The sequence below is a fragment of the Diadema antillarum genome, unplaced genomic scaffold, assembly GCF_040938485.1.
Source record: "Diadema antillarum isolate AM-2024a unplaced genomic scaffold, OU_Dant_1.0 seq00000659_RagTag, whole genome shotgun sequence".
In the NCBI taxonomy this organism is placed as follows: domain Eukaryota; kingdom Metazoa; phylum Echinodermata; class Echinoidea; order Diadematoida; family Diadematidae; genus Diadema; species Diadema antillarum.
In genome coordinates this window covers 201,819-229,197 of record NW_027271571.1, presented here as the reverse complement: position 1 = coordinate 229,197, position 27,379 = coordinate 201,819, and the positions used below count along the sequence as shown (strand labels likewise).

Sequence of the window (27,379 nt, the reverse complement as noted above, 5' to 3'; positions counted from 1 at the left end):
CTCCTTTTCTTCCACAATAAGCAGCTAAAACCACTGCTTCTGTGTGATAACGGGCACGCTCTGCAAGAACAACATATCCTGTTCAGCCTTTATAGAGGGGAAAAACTTCACAACATACCAGTGGATGGCACTAGACATGAAGTTAGTGTGAATTCCATCAACCACTTTCCCTAATAAAATTTGAAATACTGATTATATCTGAACCATCTAATGCACATGCACAATACTCAGAAAATTCTGGTTATCTCAAAACCTCGTGACTGCACATTACATGGAAGCTTCTGTACTTGCAAACTATACTAATGTAACCTTTGCTGGTCTATTAATTTCATTAATCAACTAGAGAGGGGCCGTCAAAGGCGGCAGACCCACGCCTAAGTACAAAGTCGGGGTAAACATAATGTGCATTCGGTCATCTACCAGAATTCGGCCACTTAATTGCCAGTGTGCTTTATCACCAGCCAGTGAGTTCTACCAAAGATCGTACACTGAAGTGTACGATCTTTGGTTCTACAGTCACATCACACGCAAATCACATCATTACACATACGATATTAACACTCATTCACGTACAGGAAAGTCCTTAAGTCTCCTCCAAAAATCCATCGAAAATCCCAAATTCCACCGTCAAAAGTGCAGAATCGGAACTTTTCCAAGCGCGCGCGAATTAAGTCCAGTTTTAAGAGTATTGTCTACGCCACGGGTCGCGGAAAAAGCGCTAAAAATCGAGAAATACGCCGTTTTCTTGCGGGATATTTTGATTATAGCAAGCCGAGAGTGTGATGATATCAAAGGTCGTATGAGCGTACGATCTTTGATGGTATCCACAAAAGCAAAAAAGAAAAACAAAATTTACGTACCCCCTAGGCAATTACCCCTATGATTAGTGTCTACGGGAATTATTCAATGCAAGGGTTGAATGCAAATGTCTACTGCACCAGTATTCGGCCACCAACGAGCGCCGCAACGTCCCCGGTGCAATTTTGCACCAACAGTGTAGAGCGCGATGCATTTTCAGCGGCCTTGCACACGCATTGATATTGAGCACGCATATCGTGCAGTGTGACTGCGACCGAGCAAAATGCTCCTCCAACGAAAAAAACAATCAATGTTAATTTGAAACATCATCAAATATCAAAGGTCGTATGAGTGTACGATCTTTGATGGTATCCACAAAAGCAAAAAAGAAAAACAAAATTTACGTACCCCCTAGGCAATTACCCCTATGATAAGTGTCTACGGGAATTATTCAATGCAAGGGTTGAATGCAAATGTCTACTGCACCAGTATTCGGCCACCAACGAGCGCCGCAACGTCCCCGGTGCAATTTTGCACCAACAGTGTAGAGCGCGATGCATTTTCAGCGGCCTTGCACACGCATTGACATTGAGCACGCATATCGTGCAGTGTGACTGCGACCGAGCAAAATGCTCCTCCAACGAAAAAAACAATCAATGTTAATTTGAAAAATCATCAAATATCAAAGGTCGTATGAGTGTACGATCTTTGATGGTATCCACAAAAGCAAAAAAGAAAAACAAAATTTACGTATCCCCTAGGCAATTACCCCTATGATTAGTGTCTACGGGAATTATTCAATGCAAGGGTTGAATGCAAATGTCTACTGCACCAGTATTCGGCCACCAACGAGCGCCGCAACGTCCCCGGTGCAATTTTGCACCAACAGTGTAGAGCGCGATGCATTTTCAGCGGCCTTGCACACGCATTGATATTGAGCACGCATATCATGCAGTGTGACTGCGACCGAGCAAAATGCTCCTCCAACGAAAAAAACAATCAATGTTAATTTGAAAAATCATCAAAATACGGGCCAGTTTGTGATGACGGAGAACGAACTTTCATAAATCTAGAAGGACATAGTCCCTCAAATAGGCCTAAACGTAAATTTCGGAATTCTTACGAACATTTGAGCAGCGAAGTCGGATCGTTGGGGAGTTTATGTGTTCGTATGGTAGCGGAAAATCGCAAAGTGAGAAACGGGAAATTTTCGGAATGGTCACTATACCATGGGGTCAAAACTTCAAGGTCACACAGAATTTGCAAGGGTCAACCGATTATCACCAAAATCTAATCGATTCTTTCCTGTCATTATCCAAACATTCCCTGAACATTTCGTGCAAATCCGTTTACCCGTTCTCTTGTTATCTTGTACACAAACAAACAAAAAAACAAACAAACAAACAAACAAAAAAACAAAAAAACAAACAAACAAACAAACAAACAAACAAACAAACAAACATACGGAACCCTTTACATAACCCCCTGCCGATTTTCATCGGCGTGGGTAATAAACTTAATTTGTGTAACAGACAAGCTTGAATACTTTCTTTCACTGTCTCCATTCAAGAAGAGCACAAAGTGGTCTAAAACAATAAAATTTCCACAAATATTAATTATCATTTAAGCATATGGCAAATCGTGCCTGGTCGGATAGCATTTGCTGACAATTACTAGTCACTGGGGATGAACTACAAGGGATAAGCATCATTGCCTGTTTTCTTGTGTGGGTGGGTAAGGGGATCACTTCAAGGGATGGTACAGTATTGGTGGAGGTGAGAATTGGGCTTTTAACTTTTTGCGATGTACGAAGAAAACACTTATGAAATAGTACAGAGCATACCATTTCAAAAGGAATTCAAAGTTTATTTGATGAAAATCGGGTTTGGAATGACTGAATCATCCAAAAACAAAGTAAAACAAAGCGATCGTAATAAAGTGTGGGTCTCACACTTATTAGAATCGCTCTGTTTTGGATATCTCAGCCATTTCAAAATCAATTTTCATCAAATTAACATTGAATTCCTCATGGAATTACATGCTCTTTCATAAAGGGGTTCTCATTATGTCACTAAAAAATGTTAGGAACTTGAAATTAGGTCTCAACCAAAACTATACAATCCCTTTCACCAGGTTAGCACCCTGCTCTTTGCAACAAATGAATGAAGTGGGATCTTTTACATGCATGAGTTATGACTCTCTCACATGGGACCTGCACATGCACTCCAAAAAGACATTTGTAACAGGGGCTGATCCTGGAATTCAGTAAAGAGGTGGTGCCTTTACAAAATCAAAGGGGGCACATGCGCTCCCCTCCATTTTTCTTTTTATTTCTTTTGTTTTAACAAATAGTTCAAAAAAGGGGGGCACACACCCGGTGTGCCCCCCGCCTGGATCCACCACTGTATAACGAGACACACAGAGTGAAAGAAGGAAGACTGTTGAAGGAGAAAGGAAATATACTCTCTCTGCTTCAAAGCAGCAGGGTATTTTAAGATGGTGATGGTGCAACTCCAACTTTTGATTTCTCAAATATTAATTGCTCCAAAACAACCATATTCACTTGAAGTACACATTGTACGCATACTGAATTACACAATGCACATGCACACGCACACACACAAACACACACACACACTCCTGGGATGTTTTCTATAAGATGAAGCAGATGAAAGAAAGCCATACCTGAGCATCCCGTTCACCTTCCACACATTACACACATTTTTGTAGTCTACGAATTGTAATACCTAAGAAGAACAGAGCAAACGAGGGGTGTAGTGCCCATTAATACAAATGTACGTTCTATCATCTTAGTGATAATGCCTGCCAAGTTTGGTGCAAAAAATAGATGTGCTTTTATGAAGATGACAATGCTAAAATTGGAACCTAGTTTACACCCCCAGATCTGTCAAAAACAAACTTGAAATTACAATCACTAATCTACGTACTTATAACTTTAACTTGGCTTTATGACTTCTGCTTTAAGAAAAAGAGGATTTTTTTTTTTTTTTTTTTAAATCACATCACTTGGGGGATTTACCTCTTTGTTGAAATGGATAATATGATGCCTTGACATCCCCCCCCCCTTCTCATCATGGTATCCTTTTGAAAAAATAAAGATCCCATCACCCTAAGAATGCTACCTGTATAGTTTGGTGAAAATCCGTCCAGGGGTTTCCAAGAACATGAAAAAATGGACAAAGTTTACACACGACGTATGGCGCATGACACACAACGAACAAATGGACAATGGATGCCTGATGTGGAACGATAAATGCTCACTTCAGCCTTTGGTTCAGGTGAGCTATGAATGCTCTGGAGGAAGAAGAGAGAAAAAGGGAGGACGAGGTAGATATGAGAAGAGAGAGAGAGAGAGAGAGAGCAACAGGGAGGGAGAGAGAACATATAAAGAAAGAGAAGGAGCATTATTCTACCTTTGCATAACGATGGCAGGCACTTTTAGCATGGATGCTTTCCCATCTCCATCCTCATCTTCCTCCTCCTCTGCAGGCTCCAGATCCTCCTCCAAGCCGTTCTTGCTCAGATCCAGGGGCTGCTCGGGCTTCTTGGCTGGCTGGACTGTCGGCATGGGAACTGACATGAGGATTGATGAAAGGATACCAAATACAAAGAGGGAGAGGGTTTGTTAGGGTTTGTTCTCGTATTCACTTTGATGTTTGGATCAAAAGAATGTCTGTGATCTTAACTCAATCTTCAATACAATGAGCAAACATCTTCAAAGGTTTAGTCTCAAATCCATTGACTGGGGTGATAACATGTTGTAAAACCACCTTGAGCATCACAACAAAGGAGAAAGGTACATTGTATGATAGAAAAACACACAAGCACAAATGAAGAGTTAAAATGCAAAAAGCAACATCCATTTTCATCAAATTAAGATCGTTGAGATTGAAGCTGCTGCAAAACAGAGAAAATAATTACAACATATAGCATAATCTAAATAAAATCTTCAAAAATGTATCTTGTTATGGAACAAGTACAGTATCATTGAAAAGACCTAATTTTTCTTGATTTGATAATGACCACACTTTAAAAAAAGACTTTTAAAATGGCATTTATCTGTTTTTGCATTCACACGCTTCAAATATAGTCAAGTGCTATAGAACCTCCTTTGCTTACTATGAAATTTCCATTTACATTCAGGGAAGAATGTCACATGGTGTCTCAACTACGTATCAGCTTGAGGCAGAAGTATGCATTCTCTGAATCTCTTTCATTTTCTTCAATGCATGATTGAAAAACAATCTAATTGCAATTCACATCCCCTCTCCCCCTCCCCATACCACGTAAACTTTAGCTCATGACTTCTACGGAAAGCTTACAATCATGTCAACATTATGTTTTTCCTGAAGTAATGTGGTACTTTGAATCACTTACAATGTATTTCCTTTGAGAGAGAGAGCCAGTTACCATCAATTGAACTGATAAGTTAGCTTAGTATCTGACCACAGATCAGGGAAATATCCCAAAACAGGTTATACACATACAGAGTTAATCTATTGACAAAATGATTGATTTTGACTTCCAAAACAAGTCGTTCATCACCGTGTCTACAATGAGAGCTGTTGGCTGTGGTCATAGTCTGCACAGTATCTGAATCCACAGAACACCCCAAACTGATCAACAACAACTATTCACAAAAGCACAATGGTATCTTGAATGTGCCATCTAATATGGTATTTGTCATTCTAAGTCTAGCTTGAGCAGGCCATTGTGTCAAATATATCCAACCTTCACTGGTTGCACCATTTTCAATCTCTCACTACTGGCCTGCTGAAACTCACACTCAGTGAATAGCTAGCCTGGTGCTAACAAAGAAAAGAATAGCATTTCTTGACAAAACAGCAAGACTTCACAAGGCCAATGAAACAATCACTTTTGATCTATATGAATTTCATATATACCAACCTCAGTACATGACTTTCATTCTAATACACAATATGAAACAAAACAAAACACACACACACACACACACAAACAAACACACACACACACACACAAAATCCCCAACATTTTACCATTGTGGCTTTACTACCAGAAACCACTCTGTTTTTACACTCAGTAATATTCACATCAGAAATGATTGTTTGAAATCTTTAGAAGTGCACATACAGTTTTCAACCTTTTAATCTTTTTTAAACAGAAACTCAACAAAGACTAACAAACCCAATACAATAATCACAACTGCAACTGCGGGGTATGATTTCTACAATTCTATTTTCTGAGCTCATTGTGTTGTGGAGGTTTACAGTTCCCCCTCCTTTTTTGTTTTGTTTTGGCAAGAGCATATCCTGCTGTGAAATGAGCACAATAATGCGGCCTTTTATAATGCCGGTGAGAAATCATAATCAATGAAAATTGAATAATGTTAATGAAATTGCTTGCCCGATCTACCCTTTCTGCAAATACACAAGTTGTAAGGTGCCTGCATATAATGTATGTTGCAACATGCAGAAGAGTGCTGGGTATGCTATCCACTTTTTGTTTCATGAGCACTTTTATGCCTGTGAATTGACGCTCACCGCTCATGGAACTTACAATTGCATCTACCAACACAAGCTTTTATCATTTGTGAAATAGAAATTAAATCAACTGGATTGTAAATTAATACGGTATACCTTTCACACACACTTTTCTCAGAGTGGGTTGAATGAAATAAAAAAAAAAGGGGGAGAGGCAGTCAGTGGGGGTGGAGGTGGGGGTGGGAGTGGAAAGGGGAGGGAAAACACTTATTGATATCAGAAACAATAGATCTGCCAAGTACAAATTTCAAGACATCATCCCAAGGTTTGTTTTTATACCAAACTTTTTAATAGATTTGAAAGGGGGAAAAAAAAAGGGTAAAATGGCAACCAGGAAACATTACCATGTGGGAAACCAATCAAGATTAAGACAGAAGTACTGGGGTGATGAGTACCATTCATGGTGTTGAAGGATTTCAAATGTAGCTTGTGAAACCAAAGTGGGTGGAGAAACAAAGATTGCACGGTAATACTAAGAAATTATTATATTGCATATCCAGTGAAGAGGAAGAAAAATATACCCTAACGACACTTCCGTAGCAAAACAAAATAACAAGGAAAAGAAACCTGATCACTTGCCCACAAATTCATGCCCATTACTTGATGCGTAATTAGTCAATACTTCCTCTTCCCATACAAAGTCTCAGCAAAGAAGCACCACAAAAATGAGACAGAATGATACTAAAGTGCTAAGATTTACAGTCACGTGGTGAAACCAATACTGACATAGAAAATGTATATTTTTTTTCTTTCATCCTGCTAGCACAAAGATAATTATCAGATGATGGCATACATTATAAACACATTATAATATCATTTATACATATACTACACTGTGTGTGTATATCCATCCAACTTTGTCATAAATAACAGGCATATCAATCTACAACGTGAATGCTTGTGGAGCAGAAGTTCCGCCAGTGTAATGAATAACACATAGCCATATTTAGATACTGTGCACAAAAAAAAAAAAAAAAAAAGGAAAGAGACACAAATGCAGCATGGACACCTCACTCCACATACTTGGATATATGGCAAAGAATTGAGCACACGCATATGATTACTTAGATACACTGAAACTGTGAAAATTTGACCGGGCAATATTTCTTCCTCTGTCTCTCTATTTTTTCTTCTTCTTTTTCTATTCTTTGTTTGAAGGGGGGAGGGGGGTTCATTGTTTGTCTTCATGCACAGCTTGCTGTGTGCCGGAGACCACCGCTGGCTTGGTGCACTGTGCCTCAGAGGATATTAACTACGCAATGGCCAGCTGCTTTTCTACACAAAGGCACGGAGGGACAGTCAAGACGAAAAAATCCTATCGAGAGGGTCTTGACATCAAGTGTACATTGTCTGCTATATGGTTGCCATGGGAACAGGGGGCATAAGAGTCATTCTCTGGGATGGAGTGTTCACAAGTGAGTGTGTGTGTGTGTATGTGTGTGAAAACAGAGAGGGAGAAATGGGGAGTGAGAAATGGGGAAAAAGAGAATTTCAAGAGTAAGAGAGGGAGAGAGCAGAAGTGAGAAAGGGTAGTACAAGAAATGAAAAAGCGTCTCCGGTAAGAACCACTAATCACAAAAGAGTGATTCTAGCTTGCATTATTATGCAGAAATGACAGATTTACATTTAAGTGCGAGCACCGTGTAGCAATTTCCAAGATGTCCTACACATCAGGCAATCTGCTGGGAAGGGGGCACGACTTCGTAATTTGTCCTGCATTCCCACTGATGCTCTCACTTCCCAAATACAAAACAATGTAGATAACACTTGAGATTGTCTCATCAAAAATGTGTTCTGTTCATGATTTTTTCTTTCTAATTTTAAATCTAGTTTTTTTTTTGTAAGACTTTGTGCAGGCCTCCTTTAATACTGGTTCTCTTTTTACATTATTTCTGGTTGGCGTTGAAGTATCCCATAATTAAGCGATGACTTTTAAAGTTATATCTTTTGTATTATTTGTATGTAATTTTGAATGTATTGATGGTTTCAATCTATGTATATGAAATCATTATATTTATGTAATCAATGTATACTTTTGTATGATGTACATCTGGGCAATTTGACCTTTGGTCACCAGTCAAATCTTTAATAAAGACGTTTTCAATTCAATTCAATGTCTCCTTTGACAACCTAAAACTTTATGGATTTGCTAAAATGAAAATTCAAGTCCCATTATCATCACCTACAAGTATTTTTACATACAGTATTTGTTTGGCTGTAACAAAATTTCTACATACCAAAAGTAAACTGCCAGTAGCCGAGGACTTTGCTAAAACAGGAGTTGACTGTATAGCCCTTTTAAACTTGTGTTTCTTAACCCCATACTTTTTCTGACCCAGGACTATCGTTAGTCCCGTATCAATTTTTTCAGCTTTTTACACTCGCCAATTAGTCCCGTACTAAGCTCTTGTCTGGGGCTAAGGAGAAAATTGACCTTTTTACACTCATATTTCTTAGTCCAGTACTTTCCAAACTACATGAATATTCATGATTACGCTGTGCACTGTACACGTACACGCACGCACAGGCAGCACTTGATTACCTCATTTCTGATTGGTCAGTGGGGGTCGGACTTCGTCTCCATCGCTTAGCCCCGGATTATTTTTTCGTTCTGTTTACACTCACTTGCTTGGCACCGCAATTGCGGTGCTAACCCTGCTATTTTGCAGGGCCAGATAGTACGGGATTATCGGTGGGGCTAGCCCACTTTGGCAAAAATGAATGTAAACAGAAAGTGGGCGAAAGCCCTTTTTACACTTGTGTTTCTTAACCCCGGACTTTCTCTGACCCAGGACTAGATCGTTAGTCCCGTACCAATTTTTTCAGCTTTTTACACTCGCCAATTAGTCCCATACTATCTCTTGTCTGGGGCTAAGGAGAAAACTGACCTTTTTACACTTGTATTTCTTAGCCCCGGACTTTCCAAACCACATGAATATTCATGATTACGCTGTGTACTGTACACGTACACGCACGCACCGGCAGCACTTGATTACCTCGTTTCTGATTGGTCAGTGAGGGTCGGACTTCGTCTCCGTCGCTTAGCCCAGGATTATTTTTTCGTTCTGTTTACACTCACTTGCTTGGCACCGCAATTGCGGTGCTAACCCTGCTATTTTGCAGGGCCAGATAGTACCGGACTATCGGTGGGGCTAGCCCACTTTGGCAAAAACGAGTGTAAACAGAAAGTGGGCTAAGGATAGTCCCGTACCAACGGTGGGGCTAAGGCCCCCCCCCCCCCCCCCCCTTTAGCCCCACCGTTGGTACGGGACTAAGCAAAAATTTACAAGTATAAAAAGCCCTGAAGGATAGTCCCATACCAACGGTGGGGCTAAGGCCTCCCCCCCCCCCCCCCCCCTTAGCCCCACCGTTGGTACGGGACTAAGCAAAAATCTACAAGTGTAAAAAGCCCTTATGACAGAGTGATGGTGCTCATTATAGTAGGTACATTCTGTTTGAAGGCATTAGGGTCTCAAGGTTGGTCACATAATAAAAATCCCTTTCAAGGAACTTCTCCCTCGTTAAATATGTCTAGAAATATCATCTTAAAAAATTAAGTGAATGCACATGAAAGGGCTGACTGTCATCTGTGTAAGATAAGGAAGGACACCAAGATGTAGGTATATCTACACAGAGTCACAAAGACAACATTTCTTCCTGGAAAATGTGATTTTGAAAGAAAACGTACGTCATCCTAGAAAGAAGCAATGCATCCTACACAGGCAAGAGCCCCAATGCTTAACTACCACATCTGCTATCGCATTACTGTTATACAAAAACTTCATAATTCCATAACTTTGATCTTTCACATGCAATGTGAATGAAACAGACACAGTTGTGTGTGTCTATTAAGTTGCTACAGACCCCTAGTCAACTTTATCATGGAGAGGATTTTCATTCTACTTTTTTTTTTTTCATAGGTAGCTTGGTCACATTCTTTTTCTCCCATTGATTGTATTTATATTCAATACATGTATGTATACATATACACACACACATTACATGTACAACCATACATGTACACAAACATATTTATCTACCATTAATCTTTTCATACAATTCTATATCATAATTCTATATTTAAATCTGGGCTAAGTCTTAATTAAGAAAGCACTGGGAATTATACTTGTTTGTTTGTTTCTTTCTTTGTTTGCATGTTTGTTTGTTTTTTACAATCCGTAAAAGGATCATCGAGATCAAATATCTTTTATACATCTTGGTGACTGGTGAATTTAAGAAATGCTTAGTATCTGGTATGGGGTCTAGGGCAATTACCCCCTGGGCAATTACCCCAGACCCTTCCCCTGGCCCTAACCCTAATCCTAATCCTGAACCTAATCCTAACCCTAACCCAAACTCCTAACCCTAAACCTAACCCTAACCCTAGCCAACCTTACCATTAACCAGTATTTAGCAGGGGGGGGGGGCATAATTGCCCTGATATTTCTGGTATGCACTAATTATAAGGATGAAACTGAAACTTTTCTGTTGGCTAGTTTGAATACCCTAAACACTCTCACAAAGCATGACATCAAATATCAAGTACAGTATAAAAGAATGCATGCACTGAATAGGTACTAGGCAGCTTTTCAAAGACTTGTTCTAACAAAGTCTTGGTAGTGACACAAGACTCTATTCTTGTGAGAAACAAGCTAAAATCCTTCTAGAGGGCACATGCATTTGTACATATGTGCTAGTATGGGGGATGTGACCATGAGGAATAGCAAGAATGAAATAGTTCACATGAATTTCAATATAGATATTGTTATGTATGATGAGTTGTTGACCTTTTGCTGATTCACATGACACTACCTTCATATGCCATACTGTGGATCATAAAATAATTTCCCTATCTGTATCTTATTTGCATATGGCTCTCATGATGTCTTCCATTTATTCTACTGCAAGATATTCAGAAAATAGCAATTATTATATTTTTTCTCATCTGTGGTTTCAAAGAGCCATACTCTGGCTTTAGTGGAATGAGAGAGAAATAAATCAAGTCTCTATTACCATGGTTACTGCCATTTCAACAAATGCACAATATCAAGTTTGCAGCTGCATTAACAAGAACTTCAAATCATATCACCATGGCTCTCGATTTCTGGCTGTGCAAAGCAGACAATATTTCATTTTTCCAACTATTTTCCAGCTGCGATGGGCTTTCATGTGACACCTGACACCTAACAGTAAGTATAGCTCTTTACATTTGTAAGATCATGACACATTGATCACGACTTCAACCTGTTTGCTTATTCGTTATTAAAGCAAAACCTGTGGCATCTTGTTAAGAAAGAGTTGTCATCCCAGAATAAAAATGGCAAACTGAACTGAAAAAAAATAATATACTGCATAAAATGGGGGAAGTTCTCACTGAACTTTGCATTTGATTAATGCAGCAGAACTTGTGTGTAATACCTTGAATATACAGTGACTACATTTACTTCGGAGGGGAAAACCCAATGAATGATTGCATTGATTTTTTGTTGCGTCTTCAGAGTGCTGATATCAGGTCTAGCATAATCACAATCATAACACTAATAACATGTTTATTCATATAGTGCTAAATACTCAAACATAGTTGCATAGCACTTACAAAATAAGTAATGGAAGTTACATAATTTCAGAAAATTTACCACAAATATATCTAAATCAGCAAAAATGTGATACTTATTAAATTACAAAAATGCATAAATTACTTATGCTAACACAAATAAATGACCTGAAACTATGAAATTACTAAATGGGTTTGAAACTTTCTTTGATAGGAAACTTGTGGAGTATGGGCATAATCACCCAGTTTAAATATAACTTGCAGGTACAAATGTGATCAATATTACTACTGAAAACATGTGAAACATGAACATTCCATACTATAGCAGGATTTCATGCCCAATATTGATGAAATTTCTGCTGTTCTGTGTGTTCGATTTTACCCTGTTTCTTACAGTCAACCTAAACATGAAGTGGTGGAGAGGGTAGCTTATACTTCAGAGTGTAAATGAGGATTATGATCAAAAGCCCTAGCATCGCTAAGGGTGGCATGCAGGAATACAAATTTAACAGGTAAAATGTAGGCTGTATATTTATATAAAGTTACTTTTTGATGCTGTTTAATTTAATTTTTCCTGGACACTCATGAAGTACCCCTCTCAAAAAAGAAAAAATATGACATTCCCCTTGATTTCAATGTTTATAGGGCCCACATTATGCATTATATTACCTAAAGTTAGGGTAGGAAGACAGCTAAAAAACACACACACAAAATGATGCTCTGAGACTAATGGTAATTCCCATCAAAGCCTGAAACCTGAAACATTACTTGTAGAAACAAAGAGTGATCTCATTGTGAACATGTTGTCTTGCGTCCATGTCTATGACAGTAGGTTATTGTTATGAGTACTAAAAATATACTCCTCACTTAGCTCCAAAATTCATATTACGTGCAGAAACATCCATAGAGATACTTTATGTCAAATCTTTACTAGTACATTGTATTCTCCAACTTGGCAGTGGATCACAATTGTCTGACTGTACGTGACTCAGCCTTGTGACCCATAACATTCCCCTATTTTTTGTCTTTTTTGTCTGCCATCTTTTTTTTTTTTAATGGGGGGGGGGGGGGGGGCTCATATCATCTACTGCATAATTTCTATGGAACTTGTACATTCATTTATTTCTATTCTTGTCAGGCTGTTTTGCTATCGTAATGTTTTACATAGCTTGTACACAACACATGATCATATCTTTGGAGATCTGCTGTAAATTATCTGTAACTCCACACAACTACAAAGCTATTATGAGTACAGTATAAACACACACACACACACATACACACACACATGCAGACATATGCATACATATTTGATTACTTTTTATTGAATCAATGCAGAGGGTATTGTAGCAAGTATATCATGTACTATGTACATACATATGTGCAGGGGCAAAAAATATATTTTCTCAAGTTCTCATCTTGCGGCACAGGACTGTAATTACGAAGCACAAGATAAATAGATGTCAATGTCAAGGTCATTATGCCTCAGACTCAATTTTATTATTCATCAATTTTTTATCAATTTATGATTTATTCATTTAATTATTCATCTTACAAGATGGCTGGCAAAAAAAAAGAAAAAAAAAGATAGTGTCAATTACATACTTTGTATCATGTTTCAGAAGGGACAAGAACAATGATTATGTATACATCATGGTACAACACCATGCAACAACAGAACTTTCACTGTTATTATGTTCCCTTATAGACTACATCCACTTTAGACACATTTTGCAGTACACTGTCACAGGCAAGTTTGGGTTATTTTTGTTTCCATGTGGATGATCTACCAATACCAAGAGATACCTGTCTCATTATAAGAATTCAAAGACAGTCTGTATCATGGGAACAAAAACAAAAACAAAAAGACAAAACAAAACAAACTTGAATACAGATAAAACAATATAGAAATATCACTCAAGGCCAGGTACTCCTATCTTTGAAAAAAAATATTCAAAAAAAAAAATTTTGCTTGAATATGGTTTCTTGGGGAAAATTACTGCACACTGTGTTTCTGGAATCTACAACAAACATTCTTGTGACAGCAGCTTGACTTGGGTGATTTTCAACACAAAATCTGTACCGGCACACTTGAACAGTTACTTTACTACTTTCTGCATGCAAAAATACTCTCTCTGCAGACCATACAGATATCTTTTAATTAATCTAATCTCATGCAAACCTTTACTTACAGTCAAAAATAACATTCTTACCGTTGAAATAGTTTGCACAGGCATATGTGAATGGAATGGCTTGTTTACCAGCACCCAGTCGCCAAACATGATAATACATAACTCAGTTTACTAGCGTATTAAAACTCTATGCCTGCCTTTATAACATATGGTTTGTTAATCACAAAAAGTCTTGCCCATTCTTAGACGGCCAAACTTTAATAGCAAGAAGTAATACGGGCAAACTGGCTTTCAGGTATTAAAATGTATTTCATAGGAACACTCAATGAATTAAAGAGCAATAGCTCATTACTTGAGCTCCAAAAGAAGGCTGTAATCCACTCACCTGACTTAGCTAGCCACTGCTGTGCCCGTAACACTCTCTCCTGGGATGTGACGTGCCTGGAGCCTTCCTTTCCTTCCTCCAGGCTGTCCATGTAAGCCTCATGCCGTGCTATGGATTCCTACAACATAAACAGAAAGGTGTGTGTGGGAGAGTGGGAGCAGGAAAGAGAAGAGTTGGAAATTAGTGACTTTTTTTTTGTCAATGTTTCTTCTTGTTTGGATTTTTCGCAGAGTCCTGTAGATAGTTTAACACAAAATCCCTGTGCAGTCTTTGGATAAGCCTCAATTACTGATAGGTAATTTGCTATCTTTCTTGTTTGACCAATCGTACATTATATGCACTCCCACTTCACTCACTAAAATCTGCAGATTTCACGATAAAGAGATCTCAATCTTGTTCTCAAGATTTCATGGGAGAAAATTACACATGAATAAGAGACAACATAAAATATGCTTGAATTTATAAAAATCTACTAAATAGACATTTTGGGTATAATGTGAAAGTTATGCTGTATTGCATCATGTTTCTAAAATCAAATGCTTCAAACAAAAAAAAAATCCCTACCCAAACAATAATTTCAAAAAATCCCTACCCAAACAATAATTTCAAAATGCAAGAAAAAACTATCATTTTCAATTGTCCATGGACGATGAAAAACTGTGCTATTAAAAAATCAGAAAAACTCCTGCCATCTCAATAGAAACTGCTGAACAACTTCACTGATTCTAAAGCCAATCCAAAATATCACTACAAACATTGTACACTACAAACATTGTACACCACAATGCCATAATTCTACTACTAGTACTATGTATTTACAAGAAATTTGCTGAAATGATTTGCAATGACAATGCTCATTGCAGACAAGGCATTTCTTTTCTTTTTGTCCACCTGACTTTCTCTCAATCTTTGGATTCCTCCCTGCAGTCACACAGGAAGCATACAACTAGTTGATCAAGCCGTTTGATTTAAGTCATATCATAGCCATGTTTGCAGTAGACTGCTGAACCATTTGCATATAAAACCCCATGATTTTTCCCAAAAGCCAATACGCACACAATATTTATTAGTGTCAACAGAAAAGTCAAACACTGCCATTATCAATATTGCCACACTTAGATATAAGAATGCATTTATATAAACAATGGAATTTTTAGCATGGTTTAAGACTGGTATGATAAATCAAAGTTAACTGTTTTGCTATTACTTATAAGAAAGTGTCTGATTTCAAAGTCGGGTCAGTTGATTATGTGGATTGTGTAACTCATAAATTATGTTAAATTTTCAATTTTCTCAGACTTTGTATGAAGACCATCAGACAATCTTGACAATAACATACGATAACAAGACAAAGCTTTGAGCGTGGGTCATATCATATCTCTAAACACCATGTGCAAGTGGGACACACTTCACACTACAGTTTGGCAGGATTATCAGAATTCCATCCGGCAAATCTATCACAACTAACCTGCACGAGAACACATATCAGGCAGGAGATAAACACATCAGACATTGAAATCATATCCATAAGTGGAGAATACCATTTTTTATAACAAAGAGGCTCTGACAATTCCAGATGTAATGAGAGAAAACATTTCATTATTCTCAAAAGGAATCTGTCATAACTTTCACAAGAAATTTGCAACCTTCAACAAGAAATGGGCATTGCAAATGAGACACTGAAGAAAAAAAAAAAGAGAAAGAAAAAGCTGACATGTTTCTCAAATCTAATTTGTCTTGATATCACAACCACTCCACATCCTCTGACGATGCGTATCTCCACAACGACACTGATTACCCTTCATTTTGTGAGGAGGAATAAGGAAAGGCAATCTGCACGTCACAATGCATGATGCCAAACAGATGACTGACAGGCCTGTCTTCGCCATCTGTATTACGTGAGCTCTTTCAGACAATAAAATTTGTTTTCTTCTTAATACTTTTAACCTTAAGTGCCCAGCACTGATTGAAACAGCAGTTGCCATGACATTTCAATTTGAAATTTGCAAGCATTACACAGTAACTGCATTTCTGCCATCTGAATATTGGCTATAAACCATGATGGCAATTATACAAGGGACTTCTACCTCTTATCCAGGAGAAAGATTTTAAACTTGAAAAAATTATTGAATCTGCATAAAATCAGAAAAAATTGCACAAAATAATAATTAGACAAATTTGTATAGTGCAGCTACTATGTAAATATACTCTACTGCGCTGTGATGTAACAGAGCTCCTGACATTGTCACTGATTAGACACACAAATAATAATAATAATTGACAACATTTATATAGCGCGTTATTACAAAAAACAGATAACAAATTAATCAAAGGCTTCTGAAAAGGTAAGTCTTCAATAAAGATTCGAAGACAGCAAGTGATGATGCCTTCCTCAGTTTCTCAGGTAATTTATGCCAAAGTTTTGGAGCAGCACAGCTGAAGGTACAATCCCCCAAAGTTACTTTTGTTTTTAAGTGAGATTGCTTTAGAAGCAACTTATCCTGTGTACTTCGTAAATTATGAGAATATGAGTGTGATTTCATTAATATCAATTCTGATAAATAACCAGGTGCTTGACCATGCAATACTTTATAAACAAATATCAAAATTTTAAATACAATTCTCTGTCTTACTGGCAACCAATGTAACTTCATCAAAACAGGTGTGATATGTGACAATTTTGACGAACTGGACACAAGTCTCGCACATACATTCTGCACAAGCTGAAGCTTGGTTACAACATGTTGTATCTGTGAATCTGGTAAACCAAACAATAGCCCATTACAAAATCAGAAAGAAAATTACACAAAATTGCCAAGTTCATTGAGATACAGGAACTTTCATGCCTCAGAATGCCAATTTAAAGGGACTGTACAGTTCTGGTTGAGGTGAGGATTTAGCTTTTAACATTTTGCAAGATATTCAGAAACAACTCTATGAGATGTCAAAGAGCATGCAATTCTTAGGGGTATCAAAAGTTTATTTGATGAAAATTGGTTTTGAAATGGCTGAAATATCCGAAAACAAGGTGAAACAAAGAGATCCTAATAAAAGTCGTGGCTTGTTGCCTTTTATTATTATCACTTTTTTGGAATGTCTCAGCCATTTGAAAACCAATTTTCATCAAATAAACATTGAACCCTTCATATTTCATAAGAGGTTTCTCATTATCTCACTTAGGAATGTTATAAACCTGAATCCCCACCTCAACCAGTACTGTACAGTCCCTTTAAGCATCAATTATAAATTAAGCGATTAAAAGGCTTTTGAAGATTCTGCGATTAAAACAAACAATAATATAAAAACAACAATTTTTTTTACTCTATCTCATGAAACACAAACAATGAATAGGAAAGACAATAAAAAAAGATAAATCATAAATGTGTTTACTTATGCTTGATGAGTTAAAGTATTCTATATCATTTATTCCTATATCATTGTGGAAATTGTATCCTGCTTAGCAACAGACTGATTATTGACACGTATAGCACACATTGCAGCATTCAAGTGTAGAATGTCAGTAAATATGAATAAAGCATACCTTCAGACAACTGGAAGATGGCATTGAGATCAAAATGACATATTTAGTACTATGTAATGTAGTCTCATGCTAGTCCCAAGCATTTAATATGGTTGATGGGTATGATATACAGTATATGGACATATCACCTTTCATTCACTTTCACTTGTAAAGTAGCCACAGTGTAATACCGACAGATTTTATCCAGATTTTTCTTTATAGTTCTGACTTAATTCCATTGCAAGGTTGGTTAATGATCTGACAAACTTAAAGGCTATTGTTTGTTTTATTTGCTCAGTTCTTTCTCTCTGTTTCTTTTTTTTTTTGATCAGTAAATACTGTTGGCTTCTTGTATTTTGTTACTGTAGAAGCACTTTGAGACTATATAGAAAAGGTGCTAAATAATTACTGGTTGGTTGATTGGTTATCACTCTATTGTTATGTGAAATTCTGAATTTCCAGACTAACAAATCTTGGCCATTTTCAATGAAACTTTCAGTATCAATTTATTTTGATCTTATGCACAGAAGAGTCACCTTGAACAAAGAATGGACTATCCATATCAATTTAACACATGTTCTGCTGTCGAGAATAAATTACATCTTCACATGGGCTTCAAAAGATTAGCAGCAAGTATGCAATAGAGGGCTTTTTGTTTTAACATTGAAGATCACAAGTTCCCCATTACATCAATATATGTTGCAAGAATGCTTGCTGCTACCTCTCTGATTTTATGGAAAGTAGGCCTCTATACAAATTAGGCTCCCAGGCTGAAAACTTGGGGTCAACATAGGGGGCTCACATTGAAATGAGAGGCCCGATATGGGACAGGGCCTCAAATACCCAAATTGAGCTACACAGTCTGAATGTTGGGAGCTGGGAAGAAAACAGACACAAGATGTTATTTGGCATCCTGGTGCTGAGGATGCAAATGCATTCCTATGCATCAATCTTTTCACATTCCACCTTTTCAACAGAAGTTTCATATTCAAATTTTGATGAATAAATATATCATATCATATGAATAAATAAATAAATACATATACATACATGTATACATATAAATATAAATATATATTCCACGTGTTGGACTTCGAATGTTATAATTAGAAGAAGAATGAGTCTCAAATATTGTATAAGCTGTTATTTTCGTGAGGGTTTAATTTTTGCGAATTTCGCGAATCACAGCTGGATCGCGAATTTAACAAAACACGAAAATGTCTCCATGCGCCCTGTTAATAGTGCATTTACGTAAGCGTCGGCGTCAATCCGCGAAAACAACATCTTGCGAAAATGTCTATGGCCTCATCATTCGCGAAAATATCTGTACGCGAAAATAACAGCGTACTGAGTATGCCATCATTGTTATGATGTTATGTTGTTAAGATTCATGTTTGCAAAAACTTAAATCATTGTCCTAGTATACACTACACTGACGAAGGCCCGAGGCGGGTTGAAAATTTTGTGAATAAAAACCTTCTTGTTGGATCTACAGATGGTGTATTTGAGACTCATTCTTCTTATAATTATATATATGTTTATATCATATAAATAATCATTTTACTCAATGTGGTATCTTTGCCTATCACATTGTACCTTTCCCTATCGAGTTACACTGCACCATTTTACGCGTAGGTTATTGCTGTTTTACCATTGGCTTCATCGAATAACTACTTTGTATGCTTTAACACTCTCATAAGGACATGTACAATGTGCAGCTCACATAGCCTTCATAGTGTAATTTCTCACTTCTTGGTGGTGACCTGGTTCTACTAAGTTCACTACACAATATGCAGGGAACTTCACGTATAATTCAAAGTTAATACTACTTTCCATAATCCATTCTGGTCTATCTGTGGATATCTGGCACATAAACATACAATTGTATTTATAATGTAATGTGCTATACAAATTTGAAGCTTAAACTTGAAAATGCAACCTCAACCCGTTCTTGTTTGTCAAATTTCCAATAACTTGGCACTACAGATAGATCATGTTGCCAAAACAACAAGCATTCTGCGATTTGTGACACCACAGCTAGAGAATGATTACCCTCTTGTTGATTATCTGTAAGCCTCCTATTTTGGAGGAGTTAATAATAGATTGTATAGAATGAAAGGTGTGAAGTCTATTAACTTATCACGCCAGCAGTGCTGCTATATATTTAATGATGATATCCCTAGCTTTTGGAGGCCACTTTTAATGAGGTTCATTTCCATTAAATATTCATGCACTGTAAACATTGTATTCAACTCACATTTCCATCTAGGATACCTTTTCAACAGACCATATTCTATCCTTTCCTTTATCCTATATGCAGGATGAAAATGACAAGAATATTCCTATGTTGATATTTGCTACAGTGGTAATATACCAAGACTAGTACACAAAGAGCTGTTTTCACTTGAGCATACAAATGATTTGAGAAGGACATGAATGTAAAAAAAAATGGTGAAGTCTGACATTCTGACAAGTTTTTCTTCAAATGTATCACAACCAGCGAAACGTAAACCATTCCTGTATACAGTGTATGCACACATGTTCTCAAAACATATATGTGCAAATGTTGTCCCTGAACTATGGCCAGACCACACACAAAAAAGAACAAGCAACTTAAATGCAAACATCACAAATTTGTTCTCTTCATTTTCTCCCTCTTTCATTTCTATCTGTTGTCCGTTGGTTTGTGTATGCATGCTTGTTGTGTGTGTGTGTGTGTGTATGTGTCTGCCAACTTCTTTTCTGAGGACCTATCCCCGTTAGCATCATGCTTCTCTGTAGGTTCCCCCACAAATTATTTCAGTTTTCCAATATAAATATGGTGTACTCTAGACTGATTTAGGTGCATTTTATAATATTTATCATAGCATACATGCCATTATATATAGTTTTTTTTTTACTGTATTGTTCAATGTGTAGATATACACTGTAGAAGACCTGATAAACAAAATGAAATAAAGTTAGTATGATGTCAGACACCTCGGCCATGCACTTTATAGAAGTTAGACAGCAAATGGTGTAGATTTGCCCTCCAACATGCACCACATGTTTGTAAGAATGTCTAAAAAACTATACTAACAATTTACTGATATGTCAACACAATGAGCGGACGAACTTCACTTCTATCATGAGACATTTAAAAAAATATATGTGAAACATTTTCCAAACTGTTGTGATCTGTTTTGACTTCAAAAAGACTTTGCAAAGTCTTGGGCATATGATAAAGCTTTCAATACAATTTTGAAGAAAAAAAAATCCAAAAAAAAAAAATCAGAACCAGGGATGCTGGGAATGTTTAAGAAAAAAAATCAAAATTCTTTAGATTCCAAACTCGCCAAACTTAAATGACACCCGGAAAACAGTTGACAACACTTCCAAACCCTCACACCAGTTTGGAGATCTTTTGCAGATTTAACTATGAAAGTTGGACTTAAAAATTTTTATGACATTCACATTCTTCACAAATTGTTAGCGTGCTCTGCGAAAACAGCCCTTTAGAAGTTGTGAAATAATATTCTTCTCTGAAAATAGAACACAATTTTCTTGGATGAACAATGCATCACCAGTTATGCGACACTTTCAGTATATTTCATAACTCCAAATGAGTATGTTATCATGGGAAGAAATGCACAGAGAGTAAAACTGGGCAAACCTATTATTCATAAATGTTATATAAAAAGGGATGAGATGTTCAGAGATCCAGCTCTGTTATGACAATCATATAGATGCCTGTATTAGTGATAAGAATGTTTCATTGTCACTGTTACTGAAAAACAAACTTGAAATACCTTGTCCTGCACATTGGAATCTTTATCAGTATATCCTATCATAGTTAACTTTCCCATATCTGCATTTTGTAAAATCACAATGAGAATGTATCAGCATAGTGCATATTAACCCGCTGAGGATGGTTTGATTTTGCTACAACACGCAGTTCCCATAGACACTTGCCCGAGTATACTCGGGACTCGTCCGCAATGGGTTAATAGGACATTTGGAGTGGACAGAACAAAGTTTACCACAAATCCATTTTTATCCCACCACTTTCCATTACTTGGACTTTAATGAAATTGCCATCTTTCTTTATTACAACTACTCATAAATTTTGTTTCTAACTGCCCAGAAGTGATATGATTGGACAATGTGTTTGTTCACACCTCATTCATGTTTGCTTATTTTTTTCTAAGTTTGTTCTGCAATGCACCAAGTAAATTTTTACATCTTGTAAACATGCACTAATTAATCCCCTAGATAGAGTGGATGATTATAATATCATAATATTACTAAATGTTTTCAAAGTATTGTAATTGTCATTATCACAATCATCAAAACTGGCACTCCCTTAATATGCTTACAAACAGCTATGAAATCTCACACATGAAGTGAAGGTAACGAAATATGAACAATGGACACTTGATCGAGATGGAAACAAAAACAACATAATATCGAAACTGCCTTCTGATTCTAAGGTTTGATATTTCTCCTTTCCGTTCACTTCTCAAACGACAAATACCACCAGAACAGACCACTAGATATATTTTGATGAGAAACAAGCTGTGAGAAAGATAAACGGTGACTATTCCCACACTACATTTATGTAACTGTATCGGAGAGGATTGTGGTGGTGAGTCTAATGTAAATGATATGCACATTAAGCTATACTCAACTGCACCAGCAATTACTTCACCCCCTCTTCCCCATTTGTCTCGTCAAAATGAAACATCACATGTCTCCGCGAGTCAGTGACACTAATGGACGAGCACTCCAAAAAAAAAAAAATCTCAATTCAAATGCCAACAGCAATCACAGTTCTGATTAGACTATGAGCAATACGAAGAAGATAAACCAAAGTAGGGGGTACACCAGATCATTCGGTGTAAAACATAGTCCCAGGGTGACCAATCCCCCCATAAATGTAAATGATTCTAACATGCAGTGTGAGAGAAAATGTCAAATCACTTCACTCACGGTATCATTAAAAGTAACATCTAGCATATTGGTACTTAACTCAACCCAATCTCCAATATGCCACACTGCTTTTTCAGTTTCTTGAACAAAGGTCTTAAACACTGAAACTTCATTATCTGATATTGCCATCTGATATACAGCAACATCCACTAAAACTTATTCACAAGTAAACAAACATGAGAATCAAAATTGTTATTTAATCATCAAGGTTGCTGTGAAAAAAAGAGCGATTACAAAACTCATCACATGGGTAGGACTGGTCACATATCTCCATGCAATACAGATGGAGTGACAGACAAGTATAATGAAGGTAAAAAAAAAACAACAATGTCCCTCTTTAACCTGCTGAAGACTAGTCCTGAGTATACTTGGGCAGGTGTCTATGGGAAATGTGTGTTATAGCAAAATCAGTCCATCCTCAGTGGGTTAAGAATATCTGTGGCAGCTATGTACAAGTCTTATTTTAACACCAGGCAATATAGTACCCATTGTCAGACCATGTATAGGTACAAAATAATATCCACAAGATGTCACCATATATAATATAAAACGAAACATCAAAACAGAAAACCATGGTATGTAATCCCATTCAAAATTTGTGAATAAGCAATTCACATAAACTGCTTTCAGATGTTTTCATTACATCACCTCACATTTTTATTCCTTTTATTTTACTCAAGTGATGAACTAAAGTAATTGAAAAATGCAGTAGCTGTGTATTTATAGTTGTCTACCTGATTCTTGATACTCGTTGTTGCTGTTGTATGTGTGTGTGTGTTTTAAAATAAAATCTATGTTGAAATGTCACAACCTGAGCATTACATTTAATTTTTCAGAAGTAGAATCATGGCTGAGTAGCCATTTATCAAAGATGTACTTTCATCCTTTAAAAAACAAACAACAAGCAAACAATATTATGATACACATATGTTTATCAAAAATAAAATGGCCACTCCTAAACTATGTGAGGAATTTCTTTGGTTTTTTGCTGCTGCTCTTTACACCACTTCAATGCATAGCCTGTGGTCTGGGGATTCTATTAAATTGAAATCAATACATCACGATATGTTTGCTGGAATTTTACTACCAATTTCAAACATTTGCTGGCTGCTGAAAATGATGATACATTGTATGAACAGGCTTTAGAAAAATTCAATGACTCTTTCAAAGAAAGGAGTCTCCAAGAGTACTAATGCAGATAAATGAATTAAAACACTTTGAGCTTTTGTGTCCATGTACGTACAATGTTTGATATGGGTACTGCTGCTTACAATGAATTTCAGCAACCTTGTGAATTTCTAAGAATAATATACTAAAATGACGGTGGGGCCAAATAAACTCAAAAGAAAGTGCCTTGACTTGAGGAAATGAATTCAAAATGATTCATTACCAGATGAGCAATCTCTCAATATCTATTGTATGCCATACATACACAACATTAATCACACCTGAACGATCTCTATCTGGGAATACACTAGACATATGAAATGGTCGTGATACAACAAGTGGTGTGTAAAGGAATTCTACAACACTTGAACATATAGTCGTAAAAATGCTATCACCTTGACAATTTATTCCTGTATTAGACTTTAACCACAATTATCCCCATTAACACTGTAGATTGTACTAGTAATCTCTTCTAAAGCATCATATGGCGCTGTGGCATAGTGGATAAGACTCTCGACTCCCGATCGGAGGACCCTAGTTCGAATCCCGCCTAGCGCTTATGTCCTTGGACAAGATGTTTTACCCACAATGTCCCTCCCGACCCAGGTGTATAAATGGGTACCTGGCAACACTAGGGTAATAATAATGGCAGGGCCCTCTGGTAGAGCAGTGGCAACACTGAAGAGCCTACCCTGGGTAAAATTATTATATGATGTTAGTTTATCTTATTTTTGACTCTGCAGATTATTCAATACGATAGAGATTTAGAAAAAAAAGAAAGAATCACTCATGTCTGTGAAATACATGATATCAAATAAAACATTCCATTTTGTTACAAGATACACATTGTACACATACATGTGTGTCTAACATTTGCAGGGCCTTGCCTCTTCACCCTTTCATATAAAGAATCCATCCACAAGATGTTTGGGTAGGCAACGCCAACAAAAGAAGAGTGGGAGATATCAGGGCATTTTGAACTGCGCCTAAAATTGTCAGTCAGTAGTTGCCACGGTAACACAGCCATGAAGCATATTTATCATAAATGGGCATACATTGTATGCTTGTCCTTGGGGTGCGGTACTCCATAATGGAGACTGTTTGCCATGTGCCCGGATTGCGTTTGTCCAGTATCCTTTGCAATTTGGATGTTTGCTTGAGTGATACATGTACACTGTATATCCGTGAATCCCAGGTGGCGTTTCTATGAACTGGCTAGGCTTACATACAAAGGTTTATAATTCCCTCGCAACAATTTTGCCATATTTCATATTTGCATGATGAAGATCGGGGGGGGGGGGGGGGGGGGGGATAACAGCCTGCACGCATCATCCAGCGTAGGCAGCCCTACGATTAGGGTGAAAGAAAAAAAATTGACTTTTGTCGGCGTACTCATATCACTTTTCTTCTGTAAGCAGATACTCTATAAGATGAGATTGGACATCAAAATATTCACTATGGGCGAAAGATTATGGGGAAGACTAGCTTTTGCAGAAGACATTTTGTTTTGTTGCTCTACATACATCAGCCTTTTGAGGAAATTTCATATCTTGTTTTCTTTGAAGATCTCTATAATTTGATTCTACATTGCAAGAACCTATTGGCAGCTTTTTTTGAGGTATGCAATTTAAATGGATGTGACTCTTTAAAACAATCTTGAAACAGAAAAAGATGTGTGCATTAGTTCATCAATACTCTTCTACTGTTGATTACTTTGCCGCTCTCACATATGCAGCTCCTATGTAGAAACCCTCCTAAGCACAGGTAAGAAAGCTTACTTACAAGGCAGAAAAAAACCCTACAAGAATTCAGTGTTTGCGATAAAATGGGCATTGCTTTCAACACAGTATGTTGAAGCTTGTGGTTTTTAATGTGCCATGAAGTCTCAGATCTAAACTTGGACAATGGAAATTAGATTATACTCTGTACGTCATCAGCAAAACACTTCACACATTTCAAAATGCATGAACTAATCACATTGAAAAGGGAAGAAAATTTCCCCTTCAAGAAATGGAAACATGACTCTTTATATTTCATACAGGCTCATTGTGCAAAATTTGACAGAGATGTGTCTGCTTTACCCCAAGACACATTCTCTTCACATATTCTGATTCTCAGTAACATAGATATCACAAACAAATTGCACATATACCCGAGTATCTCTTTCCCCATTTCATTTCTCAGTAGAAGCTGAGGTCAAGGGTACACAATTCTATGCTCAATAAAATGACTGTACGCACATATATGCATACCAGCCAGGGAAAGTGACATAATTATTTTCCAACATGTTGCTATCAAGGCAATATGGACCCACGCATGTATTACTGCACAGATGTTCGTGGAAATGGAAGATTGATTGGATGATTTCCACGACAATGCCCTCATCTACAATGGTGCGTAGGTATCAAAACTGAGCAAGAGACTGTGAGTTATCAATTACTGTAGAATGATATGAATTCAGTGAAAGAGGCAAGCCATGTATGGTAAAGGCAGAAAGAGACGGGGAAAGGGGTGGGGTGTGTTGAGGAGGTGGAACAGCATACAGATACCTACAGGTATATTTACAAAAGAAAGAAAGATAGATAAAGGAGGAGGCAGATTGACTCACAAACACAGCAACACAAAAGTGATATGTAAAGGGTTTCACACATGGACTTGTCTACTACTGGTCCTGAGTTGATTGTGTGAGAGATATCCAATATTAGAGCTTTCATAGTGTTCCAGTCGCATACAAATTCTTTGCATTTATACCATGGCCTATTCTTTAAAGGGGAATTCCATTGCAGCTGAAAGTTAGTCTGAAAAGAAGGAATAATATTTTCTTAGCAAAATGATGGAAATTTGATCAAAATGGGATGAAATATAAAGAAGTTTTATATGTCATTTTGAAGTTTTCCTTATTTTTCATGAAGTAATTCTTGAACAGTCAGTATGGATATGCAAATAGCCAAGTGATGATGTCATCGCTTCACAACTTGCCATATAGGTTGTACATAAAAGTTTTGAAATTTCCAGTTTTACACTAATTAAAGCCCCATTATGCCCCAGTCTCAAATCCCGATATTCAATACTCTTGATGTTATTCAACCAGGAATAACATTGTGTTTTTCACTTTTAACAAAAATATTACATTTCCTTCATATTTTGTACATGATCAATGGAAAATTAAGAGGCAATGACATATCATCTGTTCAAAAACCATTTTGCAAACATTAACAAATTTTCAAAATTTCATAACTCCCTTATTTTTTATCAGATTTTGACAAAATTGTCACTGTTGTGCTATTCATATTCTACTCTTTCTTTACAGAT

At 37.0% G+C, this 27,379-nt stretch overlaps 1 protein-coding gene across 1 annotated transcript in view; it reads right to left on the bottom strand.

Moving 5' to 3' along the window:
- Positions 1-27,379, bottom strand: part of LOC139736626 (ligand-dependent nuclear receptor corepressor-like protein) — a 67,078-nt gene that overhangs the window by 18,508 nt on the left and 21,191 nt on the right. The window contains exons 4-5 of the mRNA XM_071647377.1: positions 14,413-14,530; positions 4,233-4,392 (exon numbers count right to left, since the gene is read on the bottom strand). Of these exons, the coding sequence (XP_071503478.1) occupies positions 4,233-4,392; positions 14,413-14,530 (278 nt within the window). The remainder of the gene's footprint in view (positions 1-4,232; positions 4,393-14,412; positions 14,531-27,379) is intronic.